The 27,859-nt window shown below is 39.1% G+C and overlaps 1 protein-coding gene across 2 annotated transcripts in view; it reads right to left on the bottom strand.

Annotated features, from left to right (window-relative positions):
• The window catches only part of TENM3 (teneurin transmembrane protein 3), a 321,907-nt gene that overhangs the window by 17,154 nt on the left and 276,894 nt on the right, over positions 1-27,859 (bottom strand). Inside the window, exons 19-25 of one of the 2 annotated variants that reach the window (XM_013129074.3) lie at positions 25,795-26,044; positions 25,377-25,397; positions 19,959-20,191; positions 19,248-19,402; positions 17,535-18,409; positions 990-1,165; positions 186-421 (exon numbers count right to left, since the gene is read on the bottom strand). In XM_013129074.3, coding sequence (XP_012984528.2) covers positions 186-421; positions 990-1,165; positions 17,535-18,409; positions 19,248-19,402; positions 19,959-20,191; positions 25,377-25,397; positions 25,795-26,044 — 1,946 coding nt within the window. The remainder of the gene's footprint in view (positions 1-185; positions 422-989; positions 1,166-17,534; positions 18,410-19,247; positions 19,403-19,958; positions 20,192-25,376; positions 25,398-25,794; positions 26,045-27,859) is intronic. The other variant, XM_013129075.3, reaches the window with a different exon arrangement.

Consider the following 27,859-nt stretch of genomic DNA (forward strand, 5'->3'; position numbering starts at 1 on the left):
GAGCAATTAATAAGGAAAATCAGCCAATAAATGAAGTAATGAAATCAAGTGCTTCCTGCTCTACAATAAGCTTATCTACAGTAAGTATTCTGTGGTTGTTGGATGGCAATAACTACAGGACTGTGTTTAAATTTCCTCTCACTTAATGAAAATGCAATAGATACCTTATATGCTTGCATGCTTACCCGGAGCTTTCGGCCAAACACATTGACTTTTCCCTGGGCTTGCTCCTTCCGGAATCGCCACTCCACCAGGTTCTGCCCATTTTCTCCTGGGAGGGTCATGTTTCTCTTTGCCACTGTTGGATTGGCGGTGCCAGCCAACACGTGTGGCTCTGTCTGATAGTGTGAGTCCAGGCCGCTGGCGTACAGGATTCTCAGTGAGCCATCGTAACCAATCTGGTAGCTGTTTCTTAACTGATCTGGAAAGGCAAAAGAGAGATGCACAGGTTACCTACATGGGTTCAGAGCCTGCCTTTATCCTGCACACTTCATGAAATATGCTCATGTAACAGCTTGACTTCACATAACTGACCCAATGGTAATAAATACCCAGGGTGAGATTGTATCTGTATCACATGAGAGCACAAATGCCTTTGGGATCTATCTTTAAAGTAATTTAAACATTTTAAAAAAATCCCACCCTCAGAGTATGTCCTTGGAACTGGCACAAAACATATTTTCTGCTATTTCAGTAGGCATTTTTTGCCTAATCCTAAGCATACTATCATAGAATCATAGAATCACAGGATAGTTAGAGCTGGAAAGGACCTTAAGATCATCAAGTTCCAACCCCCCTGCCATGGGCAGGGACACCTCACATGAAACCATGTCAGCCAAGGCTATGACTACTGACTTTTTCAAGGATGTTGCTGCTGGGATGCCACATGCTATTTTCAAGCTAAAATCTCACCTCATGCTATTTCTGTACCTTTCCCCCTTTCAATCCATTTCTTTCTCCTTTCCAAAAATCCCTTTTGTTTACAGTACCTTGAACCATTGTATAGAAAGAATCAATTGATGATAAGTTGGAAGTGATGCTGACATCTTCCTCTCTGCTGGATGACTCTATGTCCACTGTAATGGCCCTTTCCATTTCCCCGTGAAGGTTAGTGACAACTCCAGTTGGGAATGTAACATTTGTGAGACGGCCCTCACTATCATAGCTTAAAAAAAAAAAGAAAAAGTCCAGAAATGATCCATAGCAGGAACAAATTGTTTTCATTTACAAGTAAAATAAATGAACAAAAATACCAGCTACTCATACTGTTAAGGCACGTTTGCTTTTTTGTGCATGGGATAGGCACAGCAAAGACTTCAAACATGCTTTGAAGTAGTCAAAAGGCTGCTTAACATACAGGAGCCTCAGTGGTGATAGCAAGAGCAAACAGATGGATCTTCAGCTCTGCATATTATTCTTTGAAGTGTGACCAGATCCTGCTGCACATCTAATTCACCATTTCAAAGGGAGAATATTTATTGGTGCTAAATTCTGTAGCATCCTGTACTGACTCCCTGTTATTGGACTAGATTTTGCTGTTACTGTAGGAATCCTCAAACTTTTTTCATAAAAAAGGTATTTTAGGAAGAAAGTCTCTTGGGTCTTTCCTATTCAATGATTTTGCACACCACCTGTCCTCCTGTTCCCAAGTGCTTCACATCCCTTGTATTATTAAGAGAAAGAATCTAAGGTAGTATTTAATCTACTTAAACTGCTTGTAGCTGGACATCAGAACAGCTACTATATATCACTTCCCTATGGATCAGTTTCAGAACTCTGACAAAAAAAGCTCAAGATGCTTATTTTTCTGGCTCTACTGACATTTCTTTAAACCAACAGCTATATATATCCATTTAATATGAATAAGCAGATACAATTTCTATAATTAAAGTAGACCTATGATGTTTAAATGATGTCTTTTCCTATGCTTAGGTATACTCCATTGGTAGAAGACCTGAGACCATGCTCACATCCAAACATTCACTGTGGTCACAGTATAAAGAGGTAAAGCATTAGGTGAGCTTCAGGTCAGAAACTGCCTTTAAGATCAGCTCTTCCAGTACTACAGCCTCAATTTGTCAGCCTAGGTGTTCAGCTGAGGCTCCTGGTATAGAAGCATAGCCTGCCTGTACCTGCAATGGAGAGAAACAAGTGTCCAAAGGGTGATTCCAGGCCGACGTATGACCTGTTTGCTCTCAGGAGTTTTTCATCACTCTCCTGTAACCACATAGTGGGAAGCTGAAGGAAGCTTTAGTCTCTTAAAGTAACTAGAACGTGACCCTGCAGGTCTTCACAGTGTGCTAGACATTTCATGCTTACAATTATCACCAAAATTGCTCCTTCTGGGAAAGAAACACAAAAAATCCACAACAAACTAACAAATAAAAAAGCCCCAAGCATATCACTGAGGCTACAGAAACTCCTTTTCTTAAATTGAGAGAATTAATGCCAAACAATTTTAACCCCCAACACACTCACTTTCTCTGAGTGTACGGCACAACCTTGCTGTAACTGAAAGGATTAGGTTAAGAAATGTTTCTTTCCAGTTTGCTTACTCTGTAGATTTGACAGCTTTTTGCATACAGTCATTTCCATCCTTTTAACACAGTTGATTTCCTTTGTTTATATAAGACTTTCACTTAGCAACAGGAAAAAGAAAAGAATGTTTAAAAATCAGAAACCCTACTGCAAGCCAGGGAAATCAAGTGGGAAAACTTACTTATTTTTTGAAGTTAAGTACATTTCAAGATAATGGGGTTTCTTCCAGTGTGTTTCTAGCCCTAATTTTGGCTCTTCTTTTCACATACAGGACTTGGCAAGCTGAGATACTGCGTTTATGTGGGAGACCAAAACAAACATACCAACGTTCCTTTTGCATGACTCTGACTGCTAGCCTATTCATGACCTTCAGTCTCATTCCTCAGTTGCATAAACTTGTTTTACTTTCATGCACAGCTTCCCTTTAAACTCCCAGGGGAACGTATATTGTCCAATTAGAGTCCTTTTCTATTTTCTGCTTTATGTTTGAAAATGGTATCAAATTATGTTGTTGGGAATTACTTGCATCCTTTGATTCCAGTAGCCAAGTGCTGGTCTTTATTTCAAACAATGCTTACTAAAGCCGCAGAAGGTAAGATTTCCCCACAGGAAGAACTTTTCACCCTTTGAATTGCAATATTTGTGAGAAATAAATTACCATATTTCTGAGTATACCAATTGAATCAGAAAATACTACACATGAGTAGTATTCAGTACAGTGTGTGGCTTCACTGCAGCATGCAGCACTGAACATCGCCATTCTTGTTTTATGCATTCTTGCTTCCACATTATTATTTTTTGACTCTGTGCCCACAGTTCCTGAACTGGTCTCTTCTTTCACAAATACATGAAAGCACATCATGAGCCTGAGATAAGCGGCTAATATTATTACAGTGGGGGGAGAGTTCAAAGATCAGCAAAAAATCATGCTACACATTCATGTTCTTAAAAACATGACCTTAAAGCTGAAAGAATCTTAAAAGCCACGATTCCTTGGTTCAGGTGTCCTAGTGCAGGAAGAAAATGTGACAGAGATGTGATTTCTCACACTTTTATAGCCAGGAACAAAAAGAAAAAAAGCAAATAGGTTTTTCTACAATTTACTACATATTCCATTTTACAACAGATTGTAATGTGTGTCCTTCATTTTGTTCACAGCACATTCAATACTATACTTACACTTGCTATCTTTTTACTTACAATCAAAGTCTTATCAATGCTCAAAACAGCAACATCACTCATACCTTTGGGCATTCCTTTGCCATTTTTCTTATCACATTCAAATATCCTTGCATTCTGCTACCAAGGTGAATTTATTCATCCGAGACTGTCAGTTTTAGACTGAGAGATTTGTTTTATCTGCCTAGTGTTCTAATATTGAAATTGTCCTAAAAAGAGTGAGAACTAAAGTCTAGAGGGTGGGTGCCTATTTTTGGCATTTCACAGCCTCTTTGATCTTTTCATCCAAACACAAGCTCAGGCACACATGTTGCTGTGGAGCCCTCTGATCTTTCTCCTGTGCCAGGCTCCATAGCAAAGCCATTCAAACAACCTCTTTAATTCCTTAAAAGCAAGTCTCACATAAACTTTTCAAGAATCTGAAACAGAAACTTTCTTACTGGGTGTGACTTCATGTGCATTAATACCATCAACTCATTTCTATTTGCATTAATGGAACGATCTTTATATTTGGTCAGTAACTACAGAGGACAGCAGCAGGGGCAGCTGCCACTGCTGCTAGCTGAAGTTTCCCTTAGATCCAATTCTTTTTCTTCAGGACGATCTGCTACAGCCAGCTGGTTTTCCAATTCTGCGGTGAGAATTTCTCAGAGATATAATCAGCTTCCCAGATTCTTGACCTTTTGCTCTTCACCTACTGGAAGTATCTCTTCCATTGTTCATCTCCTTTAGTTTTAATTACATTCCTTCCCAGACCATTTTCTGTTCTAGTCTATGTAGGACACTTCACTTTGCAGTGATAACTTCCTGGTAAGCGTTGTCACAGATGGAAATGCTCTACTTACTTACTTTATTCCTTGTTCTTCGGGTGCATTGTATCTTAGTCTGGAGCACAGTTATCTCAACCCAACTTGCAGAGCATTATTAATTTCTTACATCAGAAGGTATTTCAACATAAAACAGGGGGTTACAGAAATGAAGCATATAGTAAAGGTTGCTGCTAATGCCAGTTGCTGAGTTACGACCCATACTGTTTTTCTACAGACCTCTGCAGCACACTCAGTACAAAACCAAAATAAATTCAGTAATAGTGGGTTTTCTTGCTATTGTAAACATGTCAGGTTGAAGAGCAAGGCAGGCCTGCTCCTACACATTTCAGGTAACAAGACATACTGTGCAAATGTGTATTATGTATTTCTTTAAAAACTGGTTACAGATTATACTGTTAGTTGGGATAATAGAGAAATGAGGCATGAATGCATTTCATAATATAGATATGTATAATTTTGACAGTAAAATGAAAAGTACTGTTACATTCCCATTCAACACACATTAGGCATCTCCTCTATACATCTCAAATTATCAATAGTGCCTAAAATTTGATGGAACATTACCCTACTTGTTTGAAACTATTCATTTAAAGCCCTACATGGCAAGATGCTGCTTCTTGTCAGGTGAGAACAGAAGGCTCAAAGTTGACTTTCAGAAGTGCAGTGTGCTGCTGTTTTAGGTGTGAATTCATTATGTTGACACACACTAAAAAATCTGTCCTAATCTGTCAATGAAATGTCTCCTTCAGCTTGTTGAGGCCATTAAGTTCACATTTACATAAAGGACAATTGTCTTTAACATTAAAGACTGTTGGTTTGCAAATATGTTCTTTCACTTGTATTCAATGACCTGAAGCATACTTCAAGTTTACCTATTCCCGAATAGTGAATTAACAGTTGGAAAACAACAGTAAAGAGAAGCCACCTTGTCAAGGAAACACTGCATTGCTAAACCAGTAACAAAATAGTTACCTTGCTGATCAAAAGGAAACAAAGCCATAGTTTGTATCTCACCCTTTTTTATTATAATTTCGTCACCCATATGGAGCTCTCCTGTCCTCCGCTGATTTAAAACAGTACATGGCAACTTACTGGGAGCTCTAGTTCTGACCATCTAACCATTAGGGGGGTTGCTGAATGAGAGGCAAAGATTCTCAACTTCAACATAACAAAATTTGTTAACTTTTCCTCTTTACTCTGAGTTGCCTTCCTAATTTTGATGGGCTTTTTTGCTTTTGATTTGTCTGAAGAGTGACTGAATGAGCCTTCTGATAATGACAGAAGTGGAAATAATCTACAGATGCATGGGCAAACAAATGATTTCTCCTTTCACTTTGGGCATTTCTTCTTTAGTCTCATTGAGATACACACTTCACTTCAGTGGATTTGTAACTACTGGTGTATGACCTGCCTTTTAAAAAATAGTATTAATTGAAATATTCTATGCACTTACTTATTACTTTAATTCCACACAGTCTAATTGACATCACCTTGGTTGTGAACTCACAGTACAGATGTAGCAGGAAACCCTAAATATTAAACTATAACTTTCTTCTGAGGTACAACAGATGTATTTTTTAAAAATGGAATCATAAACAATAAACTGTATGTCTTGCTAGCATTTTGTTTGCTTAAGAAGAAGGAAACAAATGTGTCATAAATGACAACTTGATGTATGTTAGTAGGTTTGTAAATTATGACAAGTGGGTTTTCTTTACTATTGTATAAAAAGTAGCATTTTTTCTTCGTTCTTATCTGAAATAATGTTAAGCATGAGAAAAAAAAATCTACATTCTTTTGAATGTTACAGAATTTTAAATATATTAAAAGAAAAAGCTTCCCTTCTTCCTTTATTTCCCTTCCTGCTCTAGTCCTTTTCCCTCTCCTCTTTTCCTTTCTGTTGTGCCTAGCTCTAAGAACACAATGGATGAATAGGAATTACAGAAAATAGGTCTAGGAATAATTCTAGGAAGGAGCTGAAGTTAACTGCAGCTCAAATCAAATTATGTATAGGAATTCATCTATTTACTTGGGTTTTTTAATGGAATTTGGGCAGAAAATGCGAATTCACAAAACCACAGAGGCTGCAAGGGCATTAAAAGTATCAGTATCAGCTAAATTTCTCTGTCCTGCTCAATCAAGTGTCATAGAACTCAAGCTTAAATTCAAGCTGCTGGTCTGCTTTTCCTGTTGCCTTATCTGATGGCTGCCTTCCATGGGGAAAGGGTCTTTCTCCCATTTTCATCTGGGAAAGTCTTACGCAACTGTTTGCACAGCTGCCTAAATAATTCAGGTAATGGTCTTTTATCCCAGCAATGCGGTCAGGACAAATTTTTCAGCCCAGGTTTAATGAAGAGATTTCCTCAGCTGGAAAGCGATTGACAATTTCTGTTTTCACCTTCTGTTATAACTCAGCTTTTGAGAGCTTGTGATTTTTTTGGTGTGTTTATTTTGTCGTAACAGTAAAAGGATAGTTTTTAGTCTTTTTTGTAAACTGGCATTCAGCACACCAGACATGAACCATTCACTTAAACAGGCCATCCCTGACAGCCACAACTCATCTGCAAAACAACAGGCACACTAAATGAAAATCACTGCAGGAAATGTGTCTGTTGGAAAGGGAGCTCAAAGAAATGAATCAAGACCTTCCTTTGCCATAGTTTGCTCACTTCTGTCTAGAGAAGTTTCTTATGCTCATTTTCCACTTCAATGCACAACCAGGCAAACTAGTCCAAATTCAGTGCTTGTGCTGCAGTAAGACTGACCATCTTCACAGCCTAATCCAAAATGACTTCCAGAGATAGGCAACTGGGGGGGAGTGATGCTTTGCAGTGAAAGAAGCAAAACATGAAATTATCATGCTGGGGTGGCTTCTTTACTTTTTGCCAGAGAAATTGCAAATTTTTCACTCATTGTAGTACAGTGTTTGCAATCCTGCCACACTGTGCTGTTTGCTGCACTGAGTACCTGCCATCTATATTCTTGTGGAGATTCACAGAAACAAGAATTCTTTCATAACTCCCATTTCTGACCCACACCTTACATGCACAAGAACCTCCACAAATAAATAGTGTTAATGATGATGGTGCTTTCTGAAGAGCAGGAAGAACAACCCTGGTGTACGTGGAAGGGGGAAGGAGATCTCTGGGAGCAGTGGGATGGACATGCTATGGCTTAAATGAAAGGTGCTAATCCAGGGATGGAGCAGCTTCCTAAGGCAATGGGGGTCTGCTCAGCAGTATGTACTATTTTAAACTGAGTGCAGCCAATTCAACAGTGATTGAAGGGTGCTTGTCCTTAGAAAGATGAGGATAAATTACAGTAGCCAGGCTTTTATCTACAAGCCCTCAGCACTCATCCCCTGACTTTCAACTTCCCTCTAATGGGAATTCACTGCCCCTGAGCCCTGTGGGGTCCGCAGGGGGGCAGACTCTGGTTTTCACCAGGGTGTGCAGAGCCAGCTCCTGCCCTGCAGCAGTTTCCTGTGTGCGGTGGCTTTAATCTCAGGGCTCCTGCAGGCTGCTGGTTTGTTTCTGTGTCACTTCCTCCCCACCTCCTCAGCTCATCTGTTACTGTACTAATAAACTGTGTGCCGTGTCGATATAAATACCAGAGTATGGCCTTTCAAATGAAAGAAATCTTGGTATATATATACTTTGTATGACACATTCCCCCTTGCTGTAAGGTCTGCTTATGCTATCAGCTGAGTGCATGGGCCTTCAAGTGAAAAAAGGATGCAATGCTGGTCTGTTTGGACAGACATTTTGTGCACAGAATAAGCTATAATATTGCTTTCCCCCTCTTAATTCTTTTTTTTTTTTTTCTTTGTCATTTTGAAAGGTAAAAAGTCCATGAAGGTATTCTTACAGGGTCACAAAAAGTGGACATACTGAGCTTACTAAATTGCATTAAGTTTGAAATGCAAAAGCAAAGCAAAATTATATGGATTTTGGTTCTTTCTTTTAGGACAGTGGAATACCCAGATGACAAATAAATATTGCTGATCCAGGTTCTATGGTTAATTTAGAATAACATCCTTACTCCTTCAGAGCACAAGTCACACCCAACCAATGCAGGCTTCAGAAGTGACACTCTCCCCTCTGCGGGGTGAATGAGGTAGGACTTTCAACTGCAGGTAGCTGGTAGGCTCCCTCCCAGGCTGACTAGTCTGGCCTCATGGAGGACATCAAGGAAGGCTGAATCTCTTGATGAAGCTTGAACATTAGGACTGTGCGTTTGAATACAGCATGACTGAAAATAGAGAGCTGCCTTTTCACATGCAGTCTGGAGCTGCCCTTCCACCCTCACTGCACCAGGCCCCCGTGAAGTGAATGTAAAGGAGAGCAAGCTACCTTGACTAATAGCCTCCCTGTTTGACAAAGAAAATTAACATGGACAAGAATATTAACATGTCAATAACTGAACAAATGGTATTATTAAGTCCCTGATAAAAGTAAGAAGTGAAACTGATACTTCCAGGAGCCTGAGCAGAGTTGACAGGATTGACAATGCAGGACATTTATGTCATTAATAGGAACAATACTATTTTTTCCTGAATTATCCTTGCTTCTAAGTGCTTTCCAAAACCACAGAGACATCACATGCAGATTTTCTTGACAGAGATCAAAGCACTTCTTCCTTTCTCACACATGATGTAATAATGTTGACACGTGTCTTCAGTACTGCTATTTTAATATTATTACCTATTCAGTGGTTTCTCTGTTCTGCTTTTATTCTTAGCCTAGTTCTAGGGACAAGGAACAGTAAACATTCAAGAATGAAGAAATGGGTAAATGTTGATTAAATGAGATATACTATTGATATCAGTGCAATTAAGGGACACATTACAGTTCAGTAAAAAAATCCCATTGATAACTAATGGTATCTATTACTGGATCGTTTTTAATATGGTTGTTTTGTCATTAAGAAGGATGAGTCTCAAACAGCAAGTTTGTGTGCTCCACTGTCAGCATAAGTAAGTCTTACAAGACTAAAGTATACGTGAAGTATATGCTGTCAGCATGTTGTATTATTATGACATTTACTGTAAAGCTGAGTTACAGTTCCAGTTTAGAAAACTGGGAGATCATAGCCTCTACCTTAGCAAAAGGCAGTTGAAGTTAGAAATGAAAAAAATGAAAGTGTTCAATGATTTATCTAAAGAAGAAACATGGTAACCAAGCACAACTGTCACTAAACTCCTCTCAGAAATTGCATGTTGCATGAAACATGGTTACATATCTATGAAGTATTGATGTATCCCTGAGAAGGTTAAAAACTCGCGTCATTCTTCAGTTTGTGGCCATGCACAATTTGAATGTGTCAGCTTGATATCTTCCCTACAAGCTCTCTTTGGTTAAGGGGAGTACTTAGCTTGCTTAAATAGAGGGAATAGTTTTAATCATCTTTTGGCCAGCCTTGCCTCCATGGGTCTGCATGAAATGGTGAGAGAGGGTTATGTCTACTAGAGTTTCAACTTGTGCCACACTAAGTGGCAGAGAACCACCAAATCTTGACTACCAGAGGACAAGCTAGTCCCTGACATGTGCTTTAAAAGAAATATACGTATTGCATGTGGAGAAAGAGGCACTTATGCGAGGACTCAGTATCTCAAAAATATTCCCCAAAAGACAGCTCAGAGACAGTTAAGAATGAAAAGGACACCTCTTTTGTTGCTTGAGTAAAAATAATATGGGAAGATTAAAGGCATTGCATTTGTAAGTCATGATTTGCAACCAAGGGCTCATGCAATGCTACAAAAGTCAATGCAAGAATATGATAATCAGCTGAACAAAACTGTTTTAATGAATATGGTTAATTGCTTTACAGTCACTATGTTTTACACTGATGAAGCAAAAAGGAGTAGTAGTAACAGCAGAAGGTACAGAAGGTTGTTGATGGTAAAAGGATAAAAATATCCAAAAAAGCCCTATGATACAAAGGACATCCAGAGAATGCTGGTTAGAGGAAATAAAAGCCAGATTATAATTTTTTTTTGCAAGTTCTGGTATTTATAAGAAAACAGAATCAAATGAGAATAAGAGCCCTAAAATTGCAAGACAAAAGACTTGGCATTTTTAGATTTTCGCATTACTGAAAGAAAATGTGATAGAAAAATTAACAGAAACATTACAGGAAAATAAAGCCCCACAAATGTTACATGGAATAGAAATTTTAATGAAAAAAATGAATTGTGATCCCCTTCATATACAGTAAATGTGCAAGTGAACTGCTACCCCTAATGGGGGATAATTTTTATCTGATCAAAATCAAACAGTTGCTTTTGTATAAATGAAATCATTCAGTAGAAGCTCCACTGAGCTTCTAACAAGCCAAATCTCAGTATTTCCAGGTCAGACTCCACAAGCAATGCTTTAAAATGAAGGAGGAGAAAAACTGCAAAATATCATCTATTCCCTATTGCCAAATGCCGACAGTTACAGATTACGTGCCTGGTACGTGGGGAAACTAAGCAAGTCCAAGCCAAAGGCAGTATCTCTCTCTGCATCAGAGAGATTTAAGGAAACCACAGCAGTGAATGCATTGTTAATAAAAGTGTAATATGTAACGGGTGGTACTCTGCAACATGCACTGAAAACTGATTTTTACCTGTGATTCTCTCTAGTCTGTAAGTGATCGGGATTTCACATTCTGCATGATTTCACCACCTTTCCGGAATGGCTGGAAAGCATGTCAGTTTAACTATGGCAGCAAAGTAAACTTGCAAGGGGTCTGCTTGCTAATGTCACTGTCTTTCATCTCTGTCACATTTCCTTGGAGACAAGAATTGAGTGAGTTAGGGTGGAAGGGAAGGAGAAGACAAATGAGTTCAGGGCATGAAGTGCCCAGGGAAACACTGGATGAACTGTCAAGAGATCCAAGATGGGATTGAGAAGAAATGCACTACTGGGAAAGGAAAAGGCAGAAAAGCCAAACACGCCTTAGAGGAACATTGGGAGACATGGGAAGGAGCAAGATACAAGGTGATAAAGTAAGGAAACATAGTAATAAGGCAAGGTCTGTAGAGCAAAACAGAGATGTGGCAGAAAGGCAGCGAATTACAGGGAGGAGGAGGAGGCTGCATCTTAGTCTGGGTCACATCTCTGCCTACTGATACTGCTTGTAAAAGGAGAAGGCAAAAGAGGAGCAGGCAGGAAAGAGATGAGAAATGGTGGCTGTTGGAATGAATTAATGGCTAAGGGAGGAAGGTTTTCTGAGTTTAACCAAAGGGTAAAGAAGGCCAAAGGAAAGCACATGCAGCCTGCACCTTCCAGAGAGCTGTGAGATGGAGGAACTAAGCCAGCTCCTCACTAAGGAGCCTGCAGAAGCACCTGGGCTGGGACTGGAGAGGGATGGATCCCAGATGCCCGGTACTGGGCTGCCACTGTGTGTCCTAACCCACCTTCAAGGACTGTGTAGCAGTCAGTAGAACACCTGAGTGCCAAGTGCACCAGTGTGCACACAGACTGCAACCTGAGCAGCGCAGCCCAACCTCAGCAGGTGCTGCCCAGACAACTAAGGCTGTCTCCTTGCCCTGGGGGAATGATCCCTTGCAGAGCTGCCTCTGCCAGCTTCTCAAGCAACCTGAGCAGCTCAAAGCAGCCGGAGGCTGGCAGGGCAGCAGGCCAAGGATTCAACCTAAGGACTTCCCCGTGAAATCCTGGCTGAAGTTACACACAGTAGTTATGGAGCAAGCTCAATGAGCACAGCATGATTGTTTCAGCCCCACAAGTGCATGCTCAGCTTCCAGCAGCTCCCAGGGATAGTGAGATGATTCAGAACAGGGCTGAACAAGATGCTTGGGACTTTCTCAGAGGGCTGCCCTATGCTTTTGATTAGATTAAGTAATAGAAGCTTTTTCTCTGGGAAAGTTTGCCCTCTTGAGCATTGTCAAATTTTCAATTGTGAGATTTTTACCTATTTTCAGCTGAATTTAAAGCCTGTCTGTCAACTGCTGGCATGCCAGGGCTTTGACAGAGACCTAGGGTTACAGCCATGGGTGGGTCTGACCTCTTACAAGACTGATCAATTGCAAAGGAGCACTTGAAGGGTTTTTAGGAGTTCATGTCTGATATTTAAAAGCTTAGGTCCAGAGAAAATGCTCCTTCTGTGCACCTGGCTTAGCTCTCTGTATGTGAAAGCAGAATGGAAACTGCTGCGCAGAAATAATGTCATATAGGCTAGCTTGGAAGTGTAACTTCCTAATGCTAATATGCATATGATTAGTTCAACTTTTAAGATTTATCTGTTTAAATGTTCATATTATGCATACATAATACACAGTTATAGTTAATAGGTTCCAGCTCAGATATTTCACAATTTTATAACAACAGAATTTGATTAGGCTGATTACTCTTATACCTTGTTTCATATTATAATTTCATTATAAAACCTAATCTGGAGGACTTTTAGGTTCGTTTGGCTCCATTGGTTTTTTAGTATGCGTGTATTTTCAATCCTTTTTGCGAATGCTGTTAATCTTTTTTATTCAGCAAGTTTTTAGACCTTCGATAACAGCTAGCAGTTACTATGAATTTGGTAGCTGTACTTTGCGAAAGTACGAATTCGTGGAACACAAAGTGTCAATTCTGATCAGCAGACTACAGCCCTTATCAAGACAGGAATTTAGAAATCTATTCCATAAAGATATTTAAAAAAAATCAAAGTCTGTAAACAAATACACAGAAGAGACTGTATGACACCATCAGTAATTCAAGTTAGTACTCACCATTTTGCTGTAAAATCCACAGAGTATAAAAACCCTATTTCCTGTGTGTCAGTCCTTCCCTCCTTTGGGCAAAGTGGAGACTAAGGCAAGTAAACTCTAGATTAACTGGCATCCAGACTAAATGAAATAAAAAAGAAAATTTCTTTTGGATATGATATTTGTGTGATTTAGACTGTGGAAAAAAGCCATGAAAAGAAGCAAGTCCAAATGCTTTACTGCTATGTGCCAGAGCAGTAATTGCCAATTTTGGGGTTGCGGTGTTTTGTCAAAGACATCCTCTTTTCACTGAGAAGTTGTTCTAAAAAAAGGACAAAAAACCCACCAGTTTTCATGAATCTGCTCTCAAATTGCTGAGAACTCAACTGAAATGATGTAAGTTCTTTGGAACCACGCTCTGGTTACATAAACAGATTTGCACAAGAGAACAGTTAACAAAGCTATTACTAAATTGGCTCCAAAGACTGATCTTTTTATTACTATAAACCGCAATATTTTTATTCCAATGTTAAAACTTCTGCCATTTAAACAGATGTGTGACAACCAAAGGGTAAAACAACCCAGCCATACTCAGAGTTAGTTGAAAATGACATTTCTAGTCCATGGGACAGTGTAGCAGTTGAAAAGTTTTGACTCTGAGTGAGAAGGATGTTTAAATTCACCATGGAGTAAAAATTCTATCCCTTTCCCTGAATATTCTAAAAATCTGAATAATACATTAGAGTAAATAAAATACATAAACAAACTCTGATATCAAAAGAAAATGCACCTAGCAATGAAACTGAAATACTTTGCTATTACTAAAATAGAACGAGGAAGTCAGAATGATTTCTTCTCTTAATTTCTTATTCCTTGCCTGATGTTCAAGGGCGACCTTTCTTTTTTTTAATAAGACTTCATTATTTTCAAGAGGAAACTCTTCAGCTGAATGTTTTTAGCCCATACTACCTACAAATGTCAATATGCAAGAGCTGGGAGAGAGAAACACACACATACACTGTGTCACCCCCACACAAGCCCTTGTACGATACACATGGTTTCCATCTAGTTAAGCGATAGTAGCAGAAGCCTCTGGAAACCTGGCCTTGTCAGATTTAATGTTACAAATCATCAGTGCTGAAAAGCAAAGTCACAATAATGTTTGCTGATCCTAGAATAAACTCCAGCAAAACAGTCGTGTCTATATCTGCGTTTTCTTCAAAAGGGAAATACAGAGACAAAAATTCAGTGTGTGGGGATTTTATGTTAAAAAGAAGTAAGTGGCTGTGGTGCCCGATGGATGTTTTTAAGAATGCTGCTTTGGCAAGAAAATAACACAGTGCTTTTTTCTTTTTTTTTTCCACTTATTCCCTGTAGCTTTACATAATCAGCACAATCTTTTATTTTTGGTATTAACTTGTAGAGAGCATCACAGAAAACATGACTGGAAGGGACCTTGAGAGGTCATGTGCTCCAACCCATACCCCAAGGCAGGATCTGCTCTTCCTGTGCTGCTCCTGAAAGATGTCTAATCTGTTCTAAAGACAGCCTGTGAAGGGCAAGGGGTCACTATCCTTGTCTGTCTGCTCCAGGGCTGCAAAATCTTCACCGTGAAGTTTTTCCAAATGTCTAATCTGAATCTTCCTTGTTGCAATTAAACAGATTACTGCTTCACCATGGCTATGGGAGGAGATTAGTATCTTTGCTTCCACAACAGCCTCATACACTTGCAAATTTGGGGTGAGTGAAATTGCCTAGCTTTCTCCGTAATTATTTCAGCTTGGGAATTCTAACGAGACACTGGTTGGAGGTAATTGTTTAGCAAATGCATAAACAGGAGTTTAGAAATAATACTAATACTTACTGCGGGAATAGCCTGACCTTTGGGTTCTCTGTAAGCCAGCTGGACGTAACCTACCTCAGACCAGAAAGTCTGCATGAAAGCAGATCAGGTGTGAAAGATGGCTATTCACAGACTCAGTAAATAACTATGTGCTTCATGACACACAGTACCCTGAATTCTCCCTATGATGAAAAATACAGACCTATCAAACACTTAACAGTGAATATAATATCCACTTTTTTGTGATCACACAGATGCCATTAAGATACATTCAGGAGCCATCAGCTACTTTTGCAGTATACCATGGTAGGCTATACAAAAACTACAGGCAACATGGGGAGAAGTTACTGCCCTGATTAAAACTCTAGGTCCTCAATTAGCCAGTATGAATTCCAGCATGATTTAAAGTGCCTGCTGTACCAAGCAGATGCCTTAATTTCAGTAAGGGACTTCACTATCCCCTGAATTGACTGCCTTACCCAATTCGCCTGCTGGAAACAAGTTGTTGTGTGTGTCACAGTTAAACGCTCAATTCACTCTCTGTGGAAATGGATGACTATTCCCAGCCTATTCGTAGCTGTGCTTTGGTCTCTAAGCACATAGAACAGGACTAACTCATGAGAAGAACACGTGAGCCCTCCCCTCCACCATTTCTCATTCCTCTGTGTATCCTCCCTGTGCTTCTGTGTCCTCTTGGCAGGACCTAAAAAGATACGCAGCGGATGCACCAATGCACAATTAAACATTACAGATGTGTGCTAATGCTTTGGGAACATGCCCACTACCAAAGCCCTGCCAATTTACACATTATTGTAAGAATACCTTAGAACTGGCAGCAGCACCATTCCACCTGCTGTCTTTGTTAGGGATCAGCATTTCTAGCCCTGTCTCCACTTCAGGACATAACATGCAGTGAAGCAGCACCTGCTGCTCTCATGTCTCTGACGGGTGTATGTAAAGGCTGGAGAGTAGGTACAGGTGCTCAGAGTCCTCCTGCACACTGCCTCAGCCAAATGTACATTGACAGAATTATGAAGTTATCTCAGAACACAGATGTTTGGCTTTGCTGCCACTCCTGACACCGGCACTTTATTTTCTTTATCATGCGTGTTGAATTGAAAGCATTTTTTTAGTCCCTGACCTTGGCAGCAGTTGCTACTGCATTTCATCATAAAGATAGGAGAAAAGAAAAGGGGGGAAAAAAAGAAAAAGAAAAGGGACTTAGTGGATTTTCATGATGCCCTTTGTAATCCTGAATACTTCAGCTGAGGCCCTCTAACACTTTTACTTATCAAACTTACTGTACATCTTCCACTTCTTCATAGACATTTTTTACCCAACCTTAGCATGCCTTTCATGTGATTTAAAAATACACATTTTATACCAGTTGACAGACATGACTGAAAAAAATCAGTTAATTCTGCATTGACCCTTTCTGAAATAAGTTGTTCATGTTTTGAGCTGCATTTTGTCACACTTGTTTGGCATATCTGTTTGTAGTTCAGCTCATTTGGGGATGAAGTTGCCTATAAAGCCTGTACATGAACCCGCAGGTTCTACTAGTGTATCTATAAATTGTCATGACCTTCCTAGTCAATATAACTGAGGATTCTGTAAAATCTTTTGCTAATCTGGCAGTTATGAACAGGCATTGATGACTTAACAACTGTAACACAGGGTAAAGCAATTCACTGAAAAGACTTTTTCTGAGGATGGTGAAATTACAAGTCCTACTGTTCCACCAATACATCCAGATATTTTGCTCCGCACCTGTGCACCACACGGTGCTGGTGGTCTCTGTGTTTTCAGTTTATTCCTACAGGAATGACACTTCGCTCTCCAAGGCCCACATTTCTTTTCTCAGCTTCCCCTGCCCCATATCCACCTGTGTGAAAGCTTGCCGTGTCATCCAGGAGATCCTTCAGTGTATTTGCCACCCAGTGAAACTCAACCTTTTACAACCTCAGAAACCCCTCTCACCCAGCCTTTTTGTTTCAGTAAAAGGCCATGCAGACATGCTCTTACTTATTAAAAAAGGAAGCAAAAAAATACAGAGCAGCGAAGACAAATTTCTTGTCAGCATCTGCTGCAGAACAATGTCAATCCAATGAGCAAATGGGATGAAAATCTAGTTTTGATGCAAATCTACAAAATCATTGCTGTCTGAGCTACAGCCTTCTTGACAAGAGTGAACTCCTGTCTCACTATTATTTCAATATACGAAACTGAAATTCAAAATAAGGAATTTATAATTACTCATACTCAATGTTTAGAAGAAGTCAGACAGGAAGACAGCATGGGAAACAGAAAGCATCCTTCTGTGTTTTTTGTTATAAAGGGACACCTTTACAGTTACTTCATCAGCCCCCATAAATATTTCAGGTGCTACTGTGTAACTCAATAAAACTATAAAGCATCTGACTTTATTTGGTGTACTTACTCAAAAAAAGTGGTCCATCCAGTCTCATCACTTTTAGTTGCCAGAAGTCCACTGTTGCCATGGTAGGTAAATAAGACAAGCTCCTGACCTTGTGCAGTCATGCTTTTCAAACAGCCATTAGTGCCTATTGTCAACCAGATGACTTGGTTATCAGGAGAGACGACTCTTACTGGCATCCGGTTGGGATCTCGTCTGATACGGAGAGTATTCCCATTGCTATCTGTCACTGCAGTAATATCATTATCATTACTGTAGCTAAAATTGTACAGGTAGTCTCCGGTGACTAAACTCACAGTATACTGGTGAGTCCCATTGATATCAAAGATATAAAGCTCTTGGTCAGTTGGAGAAGCAACTTCATAAAAGTTCACTGAATTCAATGAGGGTTTGTTCTTTGACACAGCCCGTATCCTAATATTCCCAAGATCAGCAATATAAAGGGTGCCATCCGGAGACACAGCTAAGGAGGAAGGGGCATTAAGTTTAGCATCTTTAGCATAGCCATCTCCATTTTGGTAACAGTCACAGTTGACATCGTTTTTGCAATCACACTCTGAGGGTATTCCAGCAACTAATGAGATCTCTCCATCAGTTGTGACCTGTCTTATCCTATTGATCTTCTTTTCATCAGTTTCTGTAATGTAAAGTACCCCACTGTAGGACACGGCAATGGCGGTTGCTGACTCCAGTGTGGTCTGTACAGCGTGCTTTCCCACTGTGTACTCCACTCCAGGAACCTGGCAATGCATCGGCCTCCCCGCAGCAATGCGAACCTGACGGTTTTCAGTGATCTGCAATACCACATTATTATCCAAAACATAGATGGAGTTATCCATTGGGTTGATAGCTAAATCTGTAGGCCACTCCAGACGAACCTTAACAAACAGAAGTGTTTTGTTAAACAGTTGACCAGTGCAGATTAAACGAATGAATGCACCTTTAGTTTTAGACACTGCTGTGAGGATATGTTTCATCTCACGACACAAGGACTTATATGAAAATATATGCAGCAAACTGAAGCTTTTCAGGGAGGCAAGGGAAACTTTACTGAAAACAAAAGCCAGTTGCTTTGGAACTATATCTTACAGGTTGAATTTCCCCTGCAATAAATGTTATACGTTTCCGCATCACAGATGCAGATACATGCATTTGTGATATCAAAGTCTAAATGCATAGTTTATGGACAGTACTCATCTTTAATTCCTGTAATTACAAAAATAACTTACTACCTTTCAGATTACAAAACATCATAGTGTAATCCATTTTTAAACACACCACTAGTAAGGTCCTTTCCTAACTACACAAGGTTCTTGAGACAAATAAAAAAAAAATTGTTTTTTTGTATATATCCTCTCATTCACTCTGGTAGGCTAAGGATGTTAGTGATTCTGAAACCATCAACATGCCAAGATAGTTCTAACAGATCTGCCATTCTCCCAGTATTTACTACCAGACTTAATGTTTCCTGCTGATAGTTATGCTGTTCTAAACTGAACTGAACTTTATGAGCAGAAAAATTGAATACAGGAGCATTTATAGCTAAGATGATACATTGCGATTCATGCCCTTGGAAGAGGTTTCTTTCTCCTCAAATTCTGTGTTAAATACCCATTACACACTCCACCCACTCAGCTCTATTTTAAGGGGCAAGAAAGCTGCATTTGCATTTCTAGCCCCAGCTCAGCTTTCCAAACTAGCAGCAGCTGAAAGTACCTGGCTGATGTGCATGCTGGTATCACAGGTCAATGGTCGTGCTGAGGTCAGGTCGTTGGAGCCAAGCAGAGTGGATATTATTCCATTCTGATCCACTTTTCTGATCATGGTCCCATCAACAAAGTAGATTAACCCATTCTTGTCGATTGCTATTCCTTTGGTGAAGAGAATAAAAATCAGGGGTTTTTTTTCTGCAGTAGCAGTGAGTATGCATCTATAACTAAGGGCATAAGTGATATGTATCTAGTGGAAATTAAGGGCAGAAAATATGGTTTTAGGTAGTAGGTAGTAAAAGAGCTTGAAAATATATTTTGCATAATAAACCAATATTCAGTATGAAATCTACTGTTTATGATATCTGCTGTTCATTTGCTGCTGTATGTTAAGAGGGGCCCCTAGCTTTTAAGTTAACCTGAAAGATGGGATAAGTGGGACCAGAAGCAACACTGATTTTAAATGTTCACTGTTGCCTGCCAAACACATAATCTAAATGAGCATTTAAAAATGTTCAATAACCACGCAAGCCAAATACTTCCTAAAAATCAACCCAGGTCCCCTGTAGATCTCTTCCTTAGTGGTCTTTCCAGTTGGAAAAACTCAAAATCACATTTCTGACCCAACTACTGGGTTCAGTGATTAAGCATGGTCATGTTCCCTGCTCTGAATCCCATATTGTTTTGAAAGTTACGGCGGGGGGATAGCTTTTTTTACCTTTAGGGCTCATGAGAGTTGCCTCCACTGCCTTGCCTCCATCACCACACCTTGCCTCATCAAACGGTAGGCACTGCTCCCCTGTTCCTCCTATTACCTCAGCATTTTTGGTCAGGTCTTTCGCACCCGTGAGCGACTTGGGCCGATAAATCCTGCGTGTGTTTGTGTCGGAAACATACAAATCTCCTGTCACGGGGTCAGTTGCGAGATAGTATCTGTGAGCTGGGTTGTTGCTGTAAAATGGAATTAAACATTGCATATGCTGTGATGAACTGCAACTAACACTTGATCAAGAAGAAAAGGCTTCAGTTCATACACAGTGATAGTACATAAATAGTTAAAACCAGCTGTGATGCTTTGGCACAAGGTCATGGCCCCAAAACCTTTTCTGGGTCATGTTTCTTGCCTGTGGCACAAGCAGTCCAGTCTAGACTACTCATCCTTTTGGGACAGAAGATCCATGGTGTCCATGATGCTCACAGGCCTGTTCCTTGCTCTGTAATTAGAGACAGCTCCTTTCTCGTAATAAGCCAAATGAAAATACTGGAGTCTAAAAACTCCAAGGCTTTCTGGGAACCCTGATCCAGTTCCAAACTCTGCAGCAGGACCCCAGCCCTTGCTTATGCTTTGTTGCTGTTATCATCTTATCTGTTTTATTATAATTTATATAAGGCTGCTGGGGTGCATGGTTTATATAATTCATAAACAGATAAGGCAGAGTTCGTATTATTAGTTCACAGGCAAGAGATAAGACATCCTTCATAAATATTTGTTTAATCCACTGCTTTCAAAGATGTGATACGCATGATTTAATGCATTAGGAAATGTCATCTTTTCCACCAGAGCACCAAGCGGAGCTTTTCCATTCTTCTTAACTCAGAGCCATATTTCAAATAACTGTACACATTGGCACAGAACCTCTAACTATGCCAACACAGCCTTTATTACAGTGAAAATATATATTGCTAACCATTTTCCCAGAAACATACATTTTGCCTCTCTACTGGCACATAATTGAGAATTACTGCCTTTTCTCCCCTGCTGGTGTGAAAACCAGCCCTGGAGATTACCTTCTGGGTTGATATATTATGATGTAGAAACTTAACCCACTGCAATTGGGATTCCTGACCTAATTTATGGCATGAAGAGCTGAAATAAGGTCATGTAAATACAGGAGGTAATTTCAGATGCTCTCCTAATGGATTGAAGCAGAGTGTCAGAACAGGCAGTCCCACTTCTGATGTTTGCAAAAGCGCTGCTTAAACAGATCTACCAGCCCTGGTGATAGCCAAACATCTGTTCGCAGAATGCTATACTTCACGTTTTGTAAATACATAACTGTGCTAATGTAACGCATTTTTATGTACTGCCACTTGGAGAAAGCTACAAGAGACCAACAGGAACAACTTGTGAACAAATTATGGCTTTTAGCAGGGACAGATTTTTATAGCTATCCAATTACAAAAACACAGAAAACAATGTGTTGCATAAATAGGATTTTCTTTGTTTTTAAGACTTTTAACATGTTGGCTCAGAATGAAGAAACCAAGTGAAGCAGACTAATGAAATCAAATACAGAGTGATTAGCACCTCTTAAAAAGCTCTGCTATAAAGCTGAGTGGTGTACAGCATCTCTGAAAGCAATCAAATGCAGGCTCACTTTCAATTCCTGTCTGTTAGAAATCTGTTATTGCCAATGTGCTAAATAGTTGAAAGGTATTTTCGAAACCTTAATTTACACAGAGATCATTTAATACGCTCACTATGTAGTGTACAAATTATTTATACCTCTACAGACTGCAAATTAAATTACACCCATTTACATGATTACTTTGGTCTTTAAGAAACTTTGCAGACACTTCAAATATAAACACGTTGCAAAATGTGAATGCGCAATTAAATTTTATTTCATTGTAATTTAAAATAAAGTCCTTTCTTATACTACTGAAATCTAAATTAAAGTACCTCTCTTCAACTCATCTAACACTGCCTCGGTCATATTTTTCAGTTGCTGGAATAAAGAATCATCAAATCAATAACTGAATAATTTGTGTCTGACACAATCATTTCTTTCTAGAAGGAATTTTAAAAGCTGTTTTCTTCATAAATATGAGAATATTTCTACATTCTAATTAATTCCAACAAAAATTACAAAGCATTTCTTACTGGGGATGAGTTCTCATAGGAAGTAGTGTATCCTCATCAAAAGAAAAAACACAGCTGATCATTTGAGGGTATTTTCTTATTTTACTAACTGCTCATCCACAAAGTGTGGGAGTGCATAGGGTATTACTGAATCAATACAAATTCTCCAACTTGCCATATGTAAGATGTCTAATGGCTCTTTGCTGAGTTAATACAACAGGCTTAACTTCAGAGTTTCTTTTCAAGTGAAGGTTAAAAAGCTGAGGCAGCTTCAGCTGATAGAACCCCTCCCCATTAATTCACAGGAGCAAGGCACAATTTGAGGAACTGAGTAACTGTCCAGGGAAAACCACGTTTGTTTCCAGCAAGAACATCCACGCGCACTATGCAAATCTCAAATCACAGTATAGGGAGAAGCAGCCAGCAGCTGCAAAGCGGCACAGAGTTTGTTCTATTTCATTGTAACTTGAAATGATGTTAAGCTCTTGCCTTCTACCAGTAACAACAAATACAAAGAAATAAAATCCACAGTCAGTGACTTCTGGACTCATTCAGTAGCGCCTAATCGCTGTCAGTGGCTCTGCAAACCAGGCAGTTACACACCAACATGGGCTTCTGTGAAGACAAATGACTATAAATTAACTTGTTCAGCCTACGCCAAATAAATGCTTGGAATTTAAAGTGCACACATACACATGCACAAAGCTGCAATGATCTATTTCCCATTGCTTTGATCTTGCTTATGTCCATCTTTTAATACTTCAGCTCTCGGATCACCTGCACTGATGTTTTAAAACTGGTCTTCCTGCTTCAGTCTTTCTCCGATTCACTCTAGTGCCTTCTAAACCACACACCCTCAAAGCTGGTTTTATGTTTTATTAAACATTTTTTCTGGCTCTCTACTGGCTTGGGATACTGCCATAGCCTACAAATGACCTCCCTGTCTTCAAAGTCCTTCTAAAAATTACTCCTTCCATGAATGCCTATCAGCATTAATCACCCACAGGCAGCAGTGTGTATAAAGACATCAGTTCAGCTTTGAGACTGAAAAAATGGTAGGTCACTGGTACATGAGAGAATAAATTTGATCTGCATTGTCTCTTTAATTGAGAGTACAGGCTTCTTGAGGTGGGAGGCACATCACTCACTCTGCTGAAACACTGCGTTTAGGAAAGGAAAGTCGAATGCTTGAATAGATAATAGATCTGAACTTGTATTTAGCTCCGTTCATTAGTTTTACTTGGGGAATAGATATTTTAGTGCATTTTCTTTTGGTTTGATACCTAGTAGTTATATACTGCAAAGTGGTCTGTTGGGGGCTGTTTTCCAAACTGCAGTTTAAATAGAACTCTTCTCAGCAGTTTGGAGGGCTTGCCAGTGAAATGGGACAGTTTGCTCTCTCTCCAACAGGCCAGACAGTCATGCTTCTCACCGCAGCATTTCACAGGGCTCTGCAGGACTTTATGCAGGCCACAAAAGCTGTTTGGTCTCACGCTGTGTCTTTAAACTGGGGAGCCCATGGTAACATGATTTGGTGGATCCTAAAAGTTTATGCATGTTAAACAAAAATCAGCTAAATTAACAGACTAAAAAGCTGCCAGGGGATATTAGGCATAAAAATGCCACTCTTGGTTTAGGAAGCCCCTGAAGAGCAAACCTCTGAGGCTGAGTGGAAAATGTATGACAGAAGAGAAAACAAACTCATAAACCATATCAGGTTGCACTGTGGGCTCCACACCTCTTGCCCACTGCCTACACAACTTGCAGAACTGGTTCCCTCTCTGTGGTCCTATGTCTCCTGCCTCAGGAGGTATCACCACTTCACAGCTGCTCTATGGGGCCAATGCTATTAAACTAATTTGTGCAGTATGATTTCAATTTGGCTACTTGAAGCTTCTTTGTAGTCCTGAATAAAGGCGAAAGCATCAATGTTCTCCCTCACCAACTGTTCTTACATGCAGGGATCTAGTTTCTGGAACACTGCAGTTGAGCCTGTAACCACAGCTCTACTCGAAACAGAAGAGGGCATTGCTACTAAATCACAGCAAAACAAACCTCACTACCCATCCGTTCCTTAATCCTGTTTGTCCATTCCAAATTCCCACTTATTCTGTATTCCACACATTTGCCAAGACAATGTCATAACCAGCTGCAATCACAATTTTGTGATACCATAAGGGTTATAATTCTTCTAAAACTAGTGGAATAAATTTAAATTAAACGTAATAGAGAAAACTGAAACCCACCAAACAGAAGGGACTGTGTCTGAGTCACACCTGGAAAATAACATAAAACCAGCCAGACTGTACGTCAACTCCCAATTCTGATCATGAGCACATGATGCAAACACCTTATTTACTTACAGTTTTTTTGCCTAACACATCTGAAACACACTTTTAAAAACATAAAATCTTTCCTCACAAAGAAGTATGTCCAAAGCAAACTGAATTTAAAAAAAACAGAACTGAGATATGATACTCTGGGATTTGTTTAAAAACAAGGAAGGAAAATGACTGGCAGCAAAAAAGGCGAGAAAGGGGGCTGCAAAGCCCTATATTTAACAGTTCTGCCACAACGTCTTGGAGGGTTTCATGTATCCAACAATATTTTAGCAAAACTTGTTTCTGTCTCCTTATCAGCACTGGCTGCTGTGGCAAAACGATTCTAAAGATGGATGAATGCTGTCCTACAATCTTTCTGATTACTCTTGTTTTTATGACTAGTCTTACGGATCTTGGTGTACTTTAAAATCTGAACTCCTGCAGTTGTGTTATGGGACAATTTCAGGTTCCGTTATTAAGAGAAGTTCACCTTTAAAGAAACAAACCTGTTAAATGTGAGCCTGAAAGGACTCAACATCCAAAGGCTAATAAAATGACTTCACTTGATACTTTCATAATTTTTATTACTTAAAAGCAATTCACATCATATTTGGGGTATCTGATTAAGGAGTTTTGATAGGGTCAGCAAAAGTGTTGCCAGCAAGGAACAGGAGTGAGCAGAGATGAGGGGACAGCAAAGGAGGGCATACACAAGCATAAAAAGAAGCCTGACTGGACAGAGAGTGATGAGAAAAGAGGAACCTGTATCCGAAAGGATGATACAGCTTGACAGCTGACATAACTAAAACATATGAAATCATTATTTTTGAAAAATACTCCTCTTTTCTAGTAATACATCTCAGAAATGACTTCTCCATTATAAGCATTCATTTCTTAAAAAAGAAAAGAAGAACAGTTAGAAAAATATAAATCTTCTTTAAGGAATGCTTACCTATGTCTAAAATCTTTATTTCTTGGAGGGAGCAAGTGAAAAAGAACAGAAAAACATTATTAGAAAAACATTCAGAAAGGATGTTAAAAGATGAAAAGAAGGCAACATTTACATCTGTCATTAGTGAAGGGTGAATCATCATCTTTTGTCCACTCCTGTCGACTACGTAGGTTAACTCTTCAAATCCACAGAATAATTACTTGGGTAGATTACACTCTGACAGTTTAGATAAGCACAGGTAACTTTTTCCATTTTGGTTTTAACTACTTTTTCAAATGTTTTGAAATCTTTCTCAACTTTTTTAGTTGCCCAAAGCATTTGGAAACTCTAACTTCCACCATGTCAGAAATCCATTCAGCACTTCAGTTTGCAACAGCAATTTACAACTCCAAAAGTCTGGGATGAGGAAAATACATACCTTAATTCCAGAACACTAGTTACATTTCCAGATGGGAATATCCGCCGAACATAGTTGAAATCCCCCACGTAAAGACTGCCATCTATCCCACAAGCTAAGGCAACTGGAGCCAGCAATTTATTACCATCAGCTTGACCATTACAACTTGGACAGGAGATGCTGCGACGTCTTCCATTGCCCATAATGCTACTAACAACTGGGGGTTGCTGAGATATGAATTGATTTTCACCATTTCCTTTGTAGAGGATTCCTGGCATGTAACATAAAAAACACAAATCAAGAAACAGTTCATAAAAACTTCGAATGTATGCACATGAAATGATGCACACACATCCTAAATATTTAGTTGATTAATAATTTAATGGACTTTTAATTGTTCCACCACCATATTTTTCTCACTACAAGTAACAGAACTTTATGAAAACATTCATAGTTAAATTTAAGTCACAGACATGCGAAACACTAAATTATCTTGTCGACAAAATGTAGAAGAAATACTAGCATTGAAAACCCCAACAGGTCTTCAGTTGTTCTTGTTTTTAAATGCTAATAGTTTTAATAGGTATAATTCAGACAAAACACTGTCATGTTGAAGGAAATGCAAGGTGCAAGGAATGAAATCAAGGTCTGTGTTCCTAAATCTTTACAGTTTCTAAATTCCCCAGAAATGACTGGCATTCTAAATGTGCATGTGCTATAAAAAAGAAAAAAATATATTTGCAAATTGTATTCCTAAAGTCCTACCATAATGTGATGTCAGATGTAATCTGAAGTGGATTACTGCTGCAAATTGTAAATATTAATTAAAGAGCTACTTCAAAAAGTTGGAGATTGCCTCAGTTTTACATTATAAAAGACTCTTTAGTCAGCTCACCACAAAAACGTACCTGTGGCAACAAAGTCTGCCCCAATACCATGTCTGCAGTTATAGGCAGCTATTAAAAATGTCAAAGCAACAAAAAAAAATGTGGTGCCAGGCCAACCTGCCTCTTAAAACTTAATTCTGCTTTGAGGCATGAAAGGAACAATAATTTCGTGAAGACAAAGCAATGTGCCAGCACTATTTTTCTTCCTTATAGCCTCCATAGGAAATAAGAGAAGAAAAATGTACGCTTTATGTTAAATCTCCAGTCTTAGGGAAAAAAGGTGAGTTAAAATGATGCTGGGATTATGTCTCTCAATGAATTCACGGAAGTGTACTCTACAAATGGTCAGCGATTATGATTATACTTGTAAGTCACATATATCTTCCTGTGGTATAATCCATGTAAACCGCATGTCACTTTGTACTTTAGAGTGATATCCATTTTATCGATTGTGTGCCCAGAGTTTCAAAGGCAGTTCGGGGCTGAGGGATACATTTCTCTTTCTTTTGAGTTGCTTAGAAGAAATTTAAGATGCATTCCTTTTTCTCTTCTCACTCCCAAAATGCACTCTTTATACTGAAGGATATGGGAAAAAAGACTGTATTTTCCTCTTCAAATGTGTAGGTGTCTTCATTACTTTTTAACACTATAAAATTTAGGAGATTATAAATGTAAAACCAATATATGTGATAAAATTGGGAAGAATGAAAATGCTTACAGAAACCTAATGACGAGTAATTTAAATAAATAATCTAAATCAAAAGAGGGAGAATGTATTTTTCATGAACAGTTAAAACCAGAATGCATTAATGGTATACAAAATCCATTTGCCTATGATGACATCATTTATGACAATCATGGCACCATAATTTTGCCTGAAACAGCTGAGTTCTATAATTTTCATCAGAGGAATTCTGCAAGTCAGCACAGTATACTACTGTACTTGATTTATTCTGTCATTACCTTGAAAAATTGGTCCTTCACATTTCTCCTCTATTATCGCAGACTAAAAGATGTACATTAGACTATTTACTGCAGGAGTTCAGGATGTCCGCACAAACACTCTCTGCACCCTCTTCTGAATAAATTTCTCCAGCTCATCCACCTTGTCATTACAACTCTCCACTTTGTTTATTCAATTAGACACATGTCACTTCGAAAAGTCATTGCTTGTCAAATGGGCTCTTGAACATAATTTA

Source organism: Melopsittacus undulatus, chromosome 7 (assembly GCF_012275295.1).
Source record: "Melopsittacus undulatus isolate bMelUnd1 chromosome 7, bMelUnd1.mat.Z, whole genome shotgun sequence".
Classification (NCBI taxonomy): domain Eukaryota; kingdom Metazoa; phylum Chordata; class Aves; order Psittaciformes; family Psittaculidae; genus Melopsittacus; species Melopsittacus undulatus.